This window comes from Scleropages formosus, chromosome 9, assembly GCF_900964775.1.
Source record: "Scleropages formosus chromosome 9, fSclFor1.1, whole genome shotgun sequence".
Classification (NCBI taxonomy): Eukaryota; Metazoa; Chordata; class Actinopteri; order Osteoglossiformes; family Osteoglossidae; genus Scleropages; species Scleropages formosus.
In genome coordinates, this window is record NC_041814.1 from 3,382,793 (window position 1) to 3,398,257 (window position 15,465).

The 15,465-nt window shown below is 40.1% G+C and overlaps 1 protein-coding gene across 2 annotated transcripts in view; it reads left to right on the forward strand.

Annotated features, from left to right (window-relative positions):
- The window catches only part of plpp2b (phospholipid phosphatase 2b), a 30,995-nt gene extending 15,762 nt beyond the window's left edge, over positions 1-15,233 (forward strand). For both annotated transcript variants that reach the window (XM_018728314.2, XM_018728315.2), the window contains exons 2-6: positions 6,089-6,240; positions 8,172-8,434; positions 8,843-8,900; positions 10,528-10,704; positions 11,054-15,233. In XM_018728314.2, the coding sequence (XP_018583830.1) occupies positions 6,089-6,240; positions 8,172-8,434; positions 8,843-8,900; positions 10,528-10,704; positions 11,054-11,209 (806 nt within the window). In that variant the 3' untranslated portion in view covers positions 11,210-15,233. The remainder of the gene's footprint in view (positions 1-6,088; positions 6,241-8,171; positions 8,435-8,842; positions 8,901-10,527; positions 10,705-11,053) is intronic.
- The last annotated feature ends 232 nt before the right edge of the window (positions 15,234-15,465 follow it).

Below are 15,465 nucleotides of genomic sequence, written 5' to 3' on the forward strand. Positions count from 1 at the left end.
TCCATGTGGGTGGCACAGCGGAAAGCACTGGTACCTCAGTCTATGCAGACTTTGTGTGTTCTCTCTGATCACATAGGTTTCCTCCAGTCAAAAGACGTGTTTTAGGTTGTTGGACAAGTGGTTACTGATGAGTGAGCGAGTGCTTGCTGATCATCACAGAGTAATGTACCGTCTATGATAACTTTATTCCTCTTTAACCTTCCAGTTAAATTTCCACATACTTACTGGATATTTTCATTTGTTCCATCATCATGGAGCCTTATTCTTGGCACTTGTTCTGTGGGATCCTTTGGGAAGAAAACCCAGACTCATGTCTTCAGTTCAGAGTTTTACAAGGGGACAGGAAGCTTGCATTTGCCTTAAAACCAAGAATTCTGGCCAACTTAATATTTATACAGACTGTTTTTTTCCGCCTAGGTTGCTGTCCAATACCACTTCAGTCAGCGACAGGTGGTGTGCGCTGTAAGTGCAGAGTGATGTGGTAGCAAGATTATGGCAGGGTGGCAAGGGTTCACACACAAGTCCTTGGTCTAAAAGGAGGCCAGTATTTTCACTGGTAAAATTACCTTGCTGGTTATATTTCCGGTTGTACGCGCATACATATCAATATTAATTATATCCTTTTACTCAGCCACACCTAAAGAACGAGCATGTGACATCCTCTGAATTCTCTGCTTGTTTTGCAGAGTTATGCATCAACTTTTTTGAGAATTTACAGTATTGTATGATTAACCTGACATTTTTCATCTCCTTGGTGACTTTGAAGTATTGTTTAGCGATGTGGTAGAAGAAACGGCCAGACCTTTCAAGTGTTTATGGTTCGGGAGTTCAGGGTATGAATAGTTTCATCTTATCACTTGCATAACACTGCATGAGAGAAGTACACAAGGAATATTTCTGTTGATGTACAGGCTTTCCGTCAGATGAGGAGCATAATTCATTCTTCGAGATCTGCTCATATAGCGGAGAAGTAAATGTGCTCCGTCTCTGGCAGACTGTCATAAAATACAGTTCTGTCTTTGTTACATTTACGTTTATTTATTTAGCAGACGCTTTTCTCCAAAGCGACTTCCAGTGAACTCTATGTAGTGTTATCATCCCACACACCTTGTTCACAGCAGTGACTTACACTGCTAGATACACTACTTACACTGGGTCACTCATCCATACATCAGTGGAGCACACACTATGGGTGAACCTGAACAGCATGTCTTTGGAGTGTGGGAGGAAACCGGAGCACCCCGGAGGAAACCCGCACAGACATGGGGAGAACATGCAAACTCCAAACAGACTGAGTGGGGATCAAACCCACATCCTCTCACACCACCCAGGCGCTGTGCCACAGCAGCACTACTCACTGTGCCACTGTGGTAACGGTGTGGGATTTGTTGTGTATCAGTTTGTTCATAACTCCAAACTCACTTTTACCTCTATATCATGTTGAGTAAAAGCTGCTTAATACAGATATCCCCCCACTTATTCAATATTTTAAGTTCTATAAAATCCTTGATAAAACTGTAATGCATAACAATATTCTGAAATAACACCAGTTAACAGTGTTGTTCCCCGAAATCACCGTTAAGCATATTCCTGCTGTGAGGGAAGTGAATTAAATTTATTTCAGGCAAATAAAAATAATTGGTTCTAAGATGGGGGGGGGAAATGTAATCTAAAATTAATTTATAAAAGCAAAATATATAGTATTTTATGTTTGAAAATGCCAACATTTTGAAAGGCAAGATAGAAATAATATACAATATGAAAATAAATAAAATATATACACACACATTCTGAAACCGCTTGTTCCAAGCGGGGTCACGGCAAACCGAAGCCTACTCGGCAACACAAAGCGCAAGGCCAAAGGGGGAGGGGACCGCTGCAAGGCACCCCAGGCAGGGCTCCCATTGTGTGTGTGTGTGTGTATCACTAATATTTATATTATATATTTCCATATATATATAAATACTATTAATAACAGTGGGCGGCACAGTGGTGCAGCAGGTAGCGCTACTGTATCACAGTGTCTAGACTATTCAGGCGTAGGTTCAAATCCTGCTCAGTCTGTATTTTGTTGTTCTCTCTGTGTCTGCTTGGGTTTCTTCTGGGTGCTCTGGTTTCCTCCCACATTCTAAAGACATGCAGTCTGGGTGAATTGAGAACTATGAGTTGCCCATAGCGTGTGAGTATGGCTACCCTGCAGTGGACTGGCATCCTATCCAGAGTGCACCCATTCTATCCTTTTGCCAGAGGAAATATCCCTGACAGAATCCACATCCCAGGCTGTAGCAGCGTCGAGTCTTTCACTGGTATCCCTCACCAGTTAGTCACCAATCACTTTAGGAAAAAACACCTGCTACTTGAATAAATGTAATGTCTGACTCAATGTAAAATTACTAAAAAAAAAAAAAAAAAAAAAAAAAGTTACTGAAATAAACAAGTTTTAATGAAAAAAGTTCAGTCTCAACAATTCATTGCAAAAATTTGTCCAGCTTCTGGCCACTTTCTTTATCTCCACAATAAATAAATAACTTAGACATTCCTTGATTTATTTATAGGTTCGGTTTGGCAAAGATCTTAGATTATTTATATAATAAAATACATTTCAATTTTTAACTATAATAAATAATGTTGAACTACATTAAAATTAAATCTAATGTAAAACGACTGATGATGAATACGTTGTTTCCACAAACTCATGTTCAGTGCTAATTGTTGACCGATTTCAAAAATGTGCAATGTTTATCTTGTCATTGATCATGACATCTTAGGAAAATGAGACACTAGATGTAAATACTGTGGAAGCAAGTTAAATTAGTCTTTCACTCATGTTCTGTTTGAATGTATTTTACAAAAACAAAGAAGCCTGACTTGGTGTCCAGAAAGAGCCTTTTTGTGACACCTTCTACTTTAATATGCAGTTTTTGTCGGTGCATATGGATTATGATGATTTCTTATGCAGTTTTGACTGACTGCAAATTGGCACACCACTTTCAAACAGCACACTTATGCAAAAAGTAATGTTATGAAATGTTCTTACCTAAGTGCTCGGGGCAACTGAGGCTCTTTCAGTGGGAACTCTCAGAGAGACGTGTCATCAGGGCCCAACTAACCATGATTTACTTTCTGACTCAGCCAGGAGGAATTATTTTCCTGTCTCCTACTGCACAAGCTCAAAATTCCTTTCTTTTATGTAGTTTGGTTGCACTATCTTGCATGCTTTACTAAGAATGAAAGGTAGATTAAAAGTTTGGGCATATTCATTGCAGCATGCATTTATCGATGAGATCATAAAAGATTGAGTGTACCGTAGGTTTGAGATAATCGCAAGGAATTCAAGTTCAAGTTCAGTTTTTGTCATTCCTCTATACCGCTTGTGTACAGTGGAATGAAATGTCGTTTCTTCGGAGACCATGGTGCAACACAGAACATAGCACAAGACAACAATTAAATACACGGGACGGTGTGGACGCGGGTATGGCTGTGAGCTGTAGGCAGTTGTGGTGTAGTGTAGCGCTGAGTTAATTGTTTGACAGTGCCAGATGAGCGTTGGGGGGCAGCTGGGTGCTGTAGTCGGCCTGCCTCAGGGAAGAAACTGTTGCGGAATCTGCTGGTGGTGGCGTGGATGCTCCTGTACCTCCTGCCAGATGGCAACAGGTCGAAGAGTCTATGAGAGGGGTGAGAGGCGTTGTCCACAATGCTGGTGGCCTTGCAGATGCAGCGGTTTTGTATGTGGAGTCGATGGTGGGAAGAGGAACTCTGATGATCTTTTCAGCTGTTCTTACCACTCGCTGTAGGGTCTTGCGGTAGGAGACTGTGCAGTTCCTGTACCACGTGGTGAGACAGCTGGTCAAGACGCTTTGTATCGTCCTTCTGTAGAAAATAATAGTGAGGATGGAAGGGGGGAGTTTGGCTGTCTTCAGCCTCTGTAAGAAGTGGAGACGCTGCTGGGCCTTCTTGGCTAGGCAGGTGGTGTTCAGGGTCCTCCTGAAGTCAACAATGATCTCTTTAGTCTTAACATTTAGAGAAAGATTGTTGTCTTTACACCATTTTGTGAGCTGGTTCACCTCCTCTCTGTATGCTGACTCATCATTGTTGCTGATGGGGCCCACAACTGTAGTGTTGTCAGCAAACTTGATGAAAGGATTTGAACTGTACTTTGCAGCACAGTCATGAGTCAATAGGGTAAACAGCAGTGGACTGAGGAGACAGCCCTGCGGAGCGCCGGTGTTCAGTGTGGTGGTGCTGGAAGTGGAGTTGCCGATCCTGGCGGACTGTGGTCTCCCAGTCAAAAAGTCCGTGATCCAGCTTCAGAGGGAGGTGGTCAGACCCAGCAGGCTCAGCTTTGTAATCAATTTCTGAGGAATGATTATGTTGAATGCTGAATTGAAGTCAATGAACAGCATCTTTACATGGTTGTCCTTTTTGTCCAGATGGGTCAGGGAAAGGTGGATGGTAGCAGATATGACATCTTCTGTTGAACAGTTGGGATAGTAGGCATACTGGAATGGGTCCAGTGTGGTTGGAAGACTGCTCTTTATGCGTTTCATGACTAGCCACTTGAAGCACTCCATGATGATAGGCGTGAGTGCAACCGGTTGATAGTCATTCAGACAGGACACCAATGATTTCTTTGGCACAGGGGTGATTGTGGTCGTCTTGAAGCACACAGGGACAACTGCCTGGTTGAGGGAAATGTTGAAGATGTCCGTGAAGACATCTGCAAGCTGAAAAGCACATTCCCTGAGTACCCAGCCAGGTATGTTGTCAGGACCCGCAGCTTTCTGTGGGTTGACTCTGGAAAGAGTCTTTCTGACATCTGCTGCAGAGAAAGTACCCAGTTGGTGGGAGTTGGGGTGGCCTAACCTGCTGGCATGTTGTTCTGTGCTTCAAACCGTGCGTAGAAATCATTCAATGTGTCTGGGAGCGAGGCGTCGCCATCACAGACAAGTGATGTAGCTTTGTAGTCTGTGATAGCATGAATGCCTTGCCACATGCGCTTTGTGTCCTTGGAGTTTAGAAAATGATGGTGGATTCTTCCTTCAGTTTACGTATGGGCCTTCTCCACTATTGAGTAGATTCCAATCGCTGTCATGTACAGCCGTGGTACAGAGCTCTGGGGTTGGACACGTTTAAGCTTTTGCTGGCTGAGTTTATTGGGCTTTAATGTCAGTATGGGCTGCTGTTCATATTAGCTCATTTTTCAGCTTTTGAGAGGCCTCAAGGGTAGCCAATGTTCCTCTTCTGCTCTGTAGGACTCTGTCATTGTCAAGCCAGTTTCGGTGTTATTGTAGTTTAACATATTATTTACATAGCCATCCATTTATGGGGTAAACTTGATGACTTGCTACCTTCCCCCATAAAACACTCCCTTGGTGACGTTTCAGTGCTATTTTGTCAGTAAAATCTCGTCCCTGGCACATACTCAAGTTGTTGTTGGCACCTGTAGTGAAATATTCATGACTGTGTGTTCTTCCAAAAAAGACAGTGTTTTTTGGATTAGGTTTCCCGATCACATTCTCACTCCAGGGAAACTTTTACAATTAAAAAATGGTTAAACAAAGCAGAGAGTTTTGTTGTGGCTGAATGAGGACAGCATTTCCCTTCAGATCTTTTCCGGGTATGATAGCGAAACAAGGGTGGCACAATAGTGTCAAGGGTAGTGCTGGTGTGTCTCAGCTTCTGGGTTGTGGTTTTGAACATAGATTTGAATTCAGCTCAACCTCTATGGTGTTTGTATGTTCTCATGTTCATGTGGGTTTCCTCTGGGTGCTCTGCTTTCCTCCCACAGTCCAAAGACATGTGTTTCAGGTATAGTGACTTTAAATTGCCCTTTGTGTGTCTGTGTGACTGAATGAGTGTGTGTTATTGCCCTGCGATGGACTTGCATTCCATCTAGGCAAACATAGATATGTTCTTTCTCACTCCCTGTGCTTCTGGGATACAGAATTGGATAAGGGGTTGTTGATATTGGATGTATGGTAGTGAAATGGAAATTGAGCCAAATCCATGTCCTCACAGTGAACTGACCTTAGTAGTATACTGTTTGTTGTGTCCTGCTGCTTGACCACATGATGTTTTTTCCTTCCAGCTGCATTGCCTTTTATAACCATGAACCTGGTGTACAAGCCCTATGAGCGGGGGATCTACTGCGATGATGAAAGCATCAAGTACCCATACAAGAATGACACCATCACGTATGGCCTCATGGCAGCTGTCACCATCTGCTGCACCGTCATTATTGTGAGTTTTCTCTTCCACCCTCCGCCACTGTATCCCGCCCTCATGGTTGCAAGTACAATGAAACAGTACCACTGTATGCCAGTCATATACTGGTGCATCAAAACAATTTCGGTGCCCATCCATCACACACTAGTATTTTGAAACACACCAAAAATCCGTCAGTCAGTTTGTGGGTGCATCAAAACACTATCATTGCCTGGGACTTTACACAGGTACGTCGAAGCACCCACTGGCCGCTAATCATACAAATACACACGTTTAAAAAAAAAAAAAAATCCTTAACTGAATACTTTCTCCAACTGGGAATGTTTTGCTTGGGTTGACTATTTCATGGCTAAAAGTTGAGTACACTGGGGCAATTTTCAACGATCGTGATGGTTAAACCAACCACTGTTTACTTTTAATAGATGGAACATTAATTTAAGCAGTTCTCTTTTTACAATATGTTGAAAACTTCAATGGCAGAACACAGAAAAATGATTATATAATACACCTAACATCTTTAGGTATTTTTTTTGTGTTTAGAATGACTGTGTAAGATTTTGAAATGCTACACCTACGGTGGATTGTAAGGGATTGTATTTGGCTGTTCTTTAGTCACTCCTTTAAATTACACCCAATATTGAATGCTTCTGCTGTTCATTGTTTGTACTTGTATTCAGTACCAACTTGTGAGGTGACATGTGCAGGTATGAAAGTATGCAGCTCTTTGCAGTTGCACAAACACACTTGTGCCTTACACAAAATAAATAAATGAATAAGCATTGTCAATGAGTGAGAATGATCAGTTTTATTTCATGTTTTACTTGTCATGCCTGGGATTTCAGACTGAATAATGGTCTCCTTGTTAAAATGTAAAACTTTGAAAATATGTGAACAGTTCTATTTTTTTCTATGGGCTTTTATGAAAGCAGATGAGTTCCTTGCTAGGTGGGGAAAAAAACCCGAAAACATGTTGTGACAAAACTTGGGTGTGTTCGTCATTCTTCATGGAGCACAATCAAATGTGTGTGACCGCATCTGAGAGAGTCAACAACCAAACCGCTATAGGACTTGCTTTGATATCCATCAGACAGGAGTAATGGGGTGAGATCAAGCTTTATTTTCAAAAGCCAAAAAGGGGGGCAGCAGATGGTAGCTCCTGCGACTTACTAAAACAAGGTTTAGTCAAAGTCCCAAGTGAAAAGCACTTAATTTTCAACTTTTTTTTTTATCTCACTAACTATTACAACCATTAATTTCTCTTCCTCAGTAGCAGTGGATGGATCCTTTCTGTCTTTTCCATCCTCTTAAAAACTCTGAAAGTTCTTTCTGATGTCCTTTGTCTATTTAACTTCGTGTGTAACTGTGACCATTTTATTTGGTGACATGCAGTTCTGTTTTTTGGATCGTTTTTAAGGATGTACGTATTGAATTTCTGACGACCAAAAAACGCTGATCATGTGTAAGAGGCTTAGTTTATATATTTAAATTATGAAAGCTAAATAACATAATACATTGATGTGGTATTAGCGCGTATATTTTGCTCATTTAAAATACTTAACTTTATGTATGTATGAGCATGCAATGTGTAAATCTATAAATTGAAAAAAGATTCCGTAACTGATGGATTCCTGCTTTTGAACTGTGATAACAGCAGAAAACATAGATCTGTACAGTACAGATGTTGCAGCTGTTCACTCTGTTTGGTAGACTGTGCGTCCAATGATGATACAAAAAAAAATGGAAGTCACACACAGAAGTACCTTAACTACAGTAATGCAGGCATTTGTTACAAAATGTCAGTAGCAGCTGACTGTATTTAACAGTTTGTACAGCTTGGTGTTTTTGTAATGTAATTCAGGTTCTTTGCAAGCACCTATTACTTTAACCATATAGACAATGCGCTGCCCTTGTATAAACTCTCATTTGAACCTCTTTTCTGTGTCCAGTTATGTTCAGGCGAAGCTTACTTGGTGTACAGTAAGAAGATCCGCTCCAACTCCACCTTCAACCAATATGTAGCTGCACTCTACAAGGTACTGGGCACATTCCTGTTTGGAGCAGCAGTTAGCCAGTCCTTCACAGACCTGGCCAAGTACACCATTGGCCGCCCGCGACCCAACTTCCTGGCAGTCTGCGCTCCCAAAACCTGCAGGGGCTACATGCTCCAAATCAACTGCACTGGCAACCATAACAATGTCACCGAGTCTAGGTACACACGGGGAGGGGACTACAGAAATACCAATGTATGTCCACACTACAGCAATGTCTTTTTTTTTTATTAGTTGTTTCCTAGAAGACAGCTGTAAATAACTTTTTGAATAAGAAATTTATCAATTTTCCCTCTCCATCAAATGAATTTGTGTCTGGAAATATTACTAGAACTATTCATTATAGGTATCTTTACCAAGTGTACAGCAGCAGGTCGCTTCATGTGACTTGTAACAACCTTCCGGTTACATGACAACATGGCACCTGCTGCCTTCACCTGTATCCTGAATTTTTGTGGCTCCTCTTATGCTGTAGCATGAGATTTTATGTGATATGTGGACATGTATAGCATTATATATACATCAAGTATACATCAGCAGAAAATGACTGATCTTTGTATGTGCACTAGGTTGTCCTTCTATTCCGGCCACTCCTCATTTGGGATGTACTGCATGCTCTTCCTGGCGGTGAGTTTCCTGAGCACATGAAATAACAGCTGCACATGGTACTATCACCATGATGACAGTTCTGTACAAGACAGTGATGAGCAGTATATTTTTTCAAGGAATCGTATAAATGTGTCTTTCAACTGCCAAATGAATCTGATGGAGTCACTGACATTTAAAACACCGGTCTCTCATGTTGAAGGAATTTTTGAACTACCAGTTACTAATCATTTGTCTTGTATTATAAGCAGTTTTCTCCTGCTTTGTGGAATTCAGCTTATTTTTACAATGTTTTTACGTAGCTTTTGCATCCGGTTTGCAATTACAAGTTTTCATGTATTTAGATAATCTTTTTCCATGGAAATTTGTGCATGCAGTAGAATGCAGTTTTGATGTTATGAAAACACAAAAAAAAAAACACACCAGGACAGAACTTATCATATTATCCATATTTTCCAACCTTTTCTAGCCAATTCAAGCAAATACGGTTACTTCTATGAAGCATTTTAATTATTAATAAAAAAAAAAAAGAGACTAATCATGCACAAAAGCCTGGAGTGTCTGAGATTTATACAGATGAGCTTGAGCTATTCCAAATGAAGATGATGAACTTGGATCAGCCTTAATGGCTACTAACTAAACAGATGAAATCTGAATAACCAAATCCACATGTAAATGCAAAGCAGAGACGCAGAACAGCCGAAGTATCAAAGCAAGCAGACACTGGCTGGAGGCCTGAAGGGTTCATTTTCCACAGAACCAGCCAGGCTGGGCCCTAACTCTTCCCATCCTGCCAGAAACTCTCCAGAGTTTGTCTCCTCGCATGTGGGAAATGTGTGTGTGTGTGTGTGTGTGTGTGTGTGTGTGTGTGTGTGTGTGTGTGTGTGAGAGAGAGAGGGGAAGGGAGGGGAGGGGAGATTGTACACTCTTAGGAAATTTTAAAAAGCCTGCTTTGCAATGCCAACTCAGGCATTCAGTCACTTTGACTACAGTTTTTAAGTACACTTTTCTTTCTTCTTTTGTGTGGAACCTTTGATATCACATAGATGCTGCTGTTGTAACAGTGAGCCACCTTTAACAACAGCGGTCATGTGCAGGTGTAGAGTATTCCAGAATAGCATTTCAGACTGTACCACAGGCTATCGGGAGCCCCAAACTGGATCTGTCTCTACCTGCTAGACCGTAAGGATCTTATAGCCATAGTTTCTTTAACTAGCACTACACTGCTCATCTCTGTCATGTACTGAACTGTAATCATGGTGATACTGCTGTGTGCAACTATTTCATGTGCTCATCTATAGACATTTGGATGAATTCCTTTTTTTAAGTTTATTATCTTGAGCACAATATTTTAACAATTGAATGAGTTAAATTGTAGTGTGATGACAAACACAATACAATTTATTCTCCTCCAGTGCAAAATAAGTACTTTGTGATTCACTGGGGTCTGTATTGCATTCTTGTCCTTTCATGTTCATTTTAAATAAAATTATCTCCAAAGTAAAATGGTACTTAAATTACACTATGCTTGAAAATTTCAGAGAATGCATTAATATTATTAGTATTCACAATAGACATTGTTATCTGTGTAGTAGTAATTGTCAACTTTGGTGTCTACCATTCATGCCAACCCATTCTGCTTTTGCAGCTCTATGTCCAGGCAAGGCTTGTGGCAAAGTGGGCCCGACTCCTACGCCCTACAATCCAGTTCTTCCTTGTGGCATTTGCTATCTATGTGGGGTACACCCGTGTGTCTGATTACAAGCACCACTGGAGTGATGTTCTGGTCGGTCTCCTACAGGGGGCACTCATTGCCATCCTAAATGTAGGTCCCGTTGATTCTACTGATTATGTTGCCCATCATGTACTGGGGAGATTTCTCATGGAAACTTTAATTTATATTCACTGGAAATGAACATTATCCTCTTACTGCTTTATATAGATATTTGTTGTCTCAGTTTTTCATCTGGGCCTTGGCAATGCTAACTGGGACGCACTAGATCCATTCCACTACTAAGGATACAAGTTGCACAAACTGTCATTAAATTGTCTGAATAAAAAAACATGACCCCAGTGTTACAGGTTACTGTGTACTTTGTCTTAAACCATTTCCAGTTAACTTCTGCTGCCAGCATGGTGGCACCTTCACGCCACTTTCTTTCCTCCCCCAATAGGTGCACTATGTGTCAGACTTCTTCAAGCCTCGGCCGCAGTGCTGCTCAAGCCCTGAGTCACCCGAGAGTGAGAAGTTGGAGCGCAATGCAAGCCTGCAGATTGTTGACACGGACCGCGCCACTACCAACCATTACAGCTACCCAAGCACCACGTGAAGGCTGTCCCACGGTGCCCCTAACCACTGGACACACCAGGGGGTGGCCTACTCTACTGCTGCTGCACCCCTCACCCCATTCTCTGCGCAGCATGCATCATCAGCCTTCTACTGAGCACGCTGACCCCCTCTTCTCACTGGACTGATCCTGTCCCCAACTCATGGTGTCTCTCACTGTTTCTTTCTTGTCATTTCTTAATGTGCCAGCAGTTTGTCTGTAATAATTACATTTCTTCATTAAGCTGGTATTGATGGCAAATGCCACGGTAGGTAGACCCAGAAAGAGAGGATAGAGATAGATGTTGGTAGAGTAAGAGAGAGAAGCAGTTAAGGGGTTTTTGAGCTGACAGGGACTGTGACTCGTCTGTTCTTTGAATTTTGAGATAAGGGATTGTTAGGAGGCAGGGAACTGTGTACAGAATGTCAACTGAATGGGAGTCACCATAAGTGCTTCCTTTTGTACTTAATACATGCATTCTCTCTGGTTTGGTGGTGCAGTTTTTAGCTGATTATTGATAACTCTGGGTAATGGTGTTGAATGTGTTGTTCTTTCCAGTTTCCTTTTAATTATTTCTTCAGTTGTACACACTTGTGGCTGGAGAATCCACATTTCTGAACAGATGTAAATGTCTGTGTTTTGTTTGACATGCCTGTTGCTGGGCTGATTGATTGAATTCATAGTTAGCTGTAGTGGTAGTAGTAGCAGCAGTAGTATTAATGTTAGTGAAACCCCAAAATGGGATTTATGCCACATTGCTGACAGAGGTGTCACTTGCTCAAGTGCACCTTAATGCTATAATTTGGCTCATCTCTTCTTTGGAAGTTTACTTACGCCTTTGAAGTTGGCCAAATAATGACGTATTAGAGGAACTGCACATTTAAGAGTGAAATACCACTAGATTGTGCACAATCATTGCATCTTTTTAAAATGTTTATTATCCAGCTATCAACCTTTCATTATAGTGAATGCGACTCATGTTTTTTTTCATTGTAGACTTTATCCTAATAGTCATACAGTATGTATCGGCTTTAGCGCACCAGTTATTTATTTGTACATATGCTGTTCATGATGCAGTTATGCAAATATAACACCCTGTGACATCCCTTGAGCTTCCATGATATGGAATAATAGAATTCGGTAATACTGAGCTTTATTTCTTGATTGGGGCCCCTTTTATAAACATGTGGCTTAGCTGATTTTATTGGTATAACTGAATATTGTTGTCATTAAACATTAAAATTGCTTGATTTGTCAATACCAAGGGTGCAAATCTGTCATCCTTGTGCATCCAAGTCCTGCAAACTTCAAGGAAATGCTTTAATTTCAGTGCTTTAAAAATGCTGTGATTCATCACCAGCATGAAATGACTTATGCATATGATTAGTTCCGTAGAACAATTGAGGGCTGAGTTTTACTTGGCAGTACATGCCGTATGATGACCGGGGTCATGTGCCTGTAGTCTAGATGATGGATTAAGGTCTAAGTGTATGCACTTTTATAGTGATTCTTCACAAAAAATAAGCTTTGCAGATGATTATTGACAGTGGGGCAGCTGCTGAATAATCAGTCTCAATTTTAGTTGCAGGCTTTGAGAAGTTGATCTGTAAGGACCTTGAAATAACTGAAGGTATTCCTGGAGAGGCCAAATCTTGATGAGTGAAATGAGTTATGGGCATTCAATGAAATCTGCATTGTTTTTTCCTGAAGTAAAAAATATCAAAGTGCCCCACTCAGTGCAAGAAAATGGAAGAATACTGGATAGCTTGAGGGAACACCATGGGACAGCATATCTTTAATGGCCATTTAAAAATTTCTCAGAATTGTATTTGTACAGGTGGTATATTTGAGCATTACTGGTTTGGTTCACCCTTGTGTATTCTAGAAGAGACTGGGATGAAGCTCACCATTGTTAGGCTAAAGAATGTAGTTGGCTGCATCCTTAAGCTTTTAAATGTGTATTTCATCAGTCTTTACATAGTTTACCAGAAAAAAAAATCTCATTTTTATTGAGTGGCATAATGAAGTATGTACTGAAATGTTTTTCCTAGCAGTTGAGAAAAATGTCACTGGTGTTATGATTTACGGGAATCCACTGCGTGGTCTTTGGTAACTGAATGTGTTTTCTAATGTATCTTTTTTGTTTTAATTTAAAATATATGTTGCTACTGATTTAGAGAGTATGTTGATGGCAACAGTTACAGAAAGTAGTTGGCCTCCAAGGCTCAATGACAGACTTTTGATTTAGAATTTCCATTAACTGCCAATCTATGATGGTGACACCATAAAATACATGCAATGAATTCTGTTAGGTCAGAGTATTACTTAGCTTTCATGTCATTAGACCAGTTATATTGTTGTACTTCTTATTCTAATTAATACTGACAAGTGGGTCTCATTAAAGCTTCCAAGTAACCCGACAGCATATCCCATGCTTTCTTTTGATGGTTAGGAGGGATACCTCGTTAGCCTTAAGAACTGGTAATACTTAACCAAGGGTAAAACAGATTCAATTTCAGCACATAAAAAATTAGTTTGTCATATGCTACATTTATATGACTATACATGCATAGCTCTCAGTTTTTTTTTTATTTCTGGTTTGTTGTCATATTGTATGTAAGTGCATATAAATCAGTGTTAATTCACAATTAACTTAAATGTGTGGTATGTATTACTGGTTGTGTTGAATGGGAATTTGGAAAACTGGGGCAAATGATTTTAGTGTGATCATGAGCTTGCGTATTCAAGCAAAAAATTGTATTTTGATTATACGGGCATTAGGTTTCTCCAAACCAATATAAGGTATAAGTTAGATATGATTTTAATCCTTTAGTTTATTCTGAGAACTGTTGGTACTTATCACATTTCTATAAAAAAAAAAAGTATGTACAGATGGAATTTTCAGGTACCTGTCATTCTTTTGGGTGCCTACTGTATTCTCACTGCTAATTGTTTTTAAAAGACCAACCATTTTCCTCCTCCGCAATAGCTTTTCATCTGTTTGTGGTTTTTTTCCTCCCCAAGAGGTGAGGAGGAACTATTTTTTTTTACATTAATTGGCCACTTACAGCAGTCTGAATTACCAGGTGTGTTTGTAAGCAACTGAATTTGTGTGTAGTACATTATATCCTAAAATGTCCATTATAAGGACGGACCAAATATTTTACTTTGCATAGTAGTAATCAGCTGATGTACTTACAAACAAATGTATTTTTCATTATGGTAAGTTGCTGACAACTGCAAAAAACAAAATGACAGTGCTAGAGTAATAGGCTAACTTTAATACCATATGTACAATTACTCCTCCGAGTGTACTCAAAAGTTGACAAATATTATGCTTCTATTTTTAAAACACATTGCGGGTCAGTGGAATTATGAGTCTTTAACAGAGCAGCACGGGTGTATTTTGAAGTTTGATCATGTCAGAAAAATCCATGCCAGCATTGTTCACGCCTATGTGGCGATTTGGATACATCACTGAATTCATATTAATTTGTACAGTGGCATCAGTTAGGCAAGAGAAACATCAACTGAAACCTAAGACAAAACTGATGCTCAATTTGCAGACTTCAGGTTGATTGTGAAACGAGGAGAGACAAACTCCAAAATAATGTTTCACTCGTGTTACGGAATGGAAATTAAACTCCCCCAGAAGTATTTACGGTATTTTTTGCTTACATTTGCTTAGGAAAACTGTAGACGTCCACTCACCTCCATCACAGAGGTCGGTTTATTTCATGAAATGTTTAAGTTCCAGTGCCAGTGGCTTCTGGCTCCTATAAACCAGTGAGTTGTGTTGATTGTTCCCTTCATTAGCAAGGCACTGTGTTCTTTTTCAGGATTAATTGCCTGTGTGACTTGGCTGGCCAGGTCCTGATTTATACTGTACAAACTCCAAGACATCCTGTAGAGAGCTTGATTTATATCCCAGTCTCCCTCCTTCATTACAATTATAGAACAGCTTCCCGGTCTTTATTTATTCCTGGCTTTTCAACTGGGCCCATTAATAAGAAATAAATGGATACAGGAAAAACAAAGAATAACAGGCTTCTGTGTAGAACAGGGTTATTAACTGGGTTAACTCAACCAATATAAGCATTCATTTACAAATAAATGAAAACCTATCGATTGAATGATGGTTATTTACATAACTAATTTTCAGCTGTAATGCAAAGTGCTGTCAACACCAGTTTAAAGCAGTACACTCATACTTTTGGTTTTGTTTTTTTTGTTTTTTTTTTTTTGATTTAGCAGTTTGT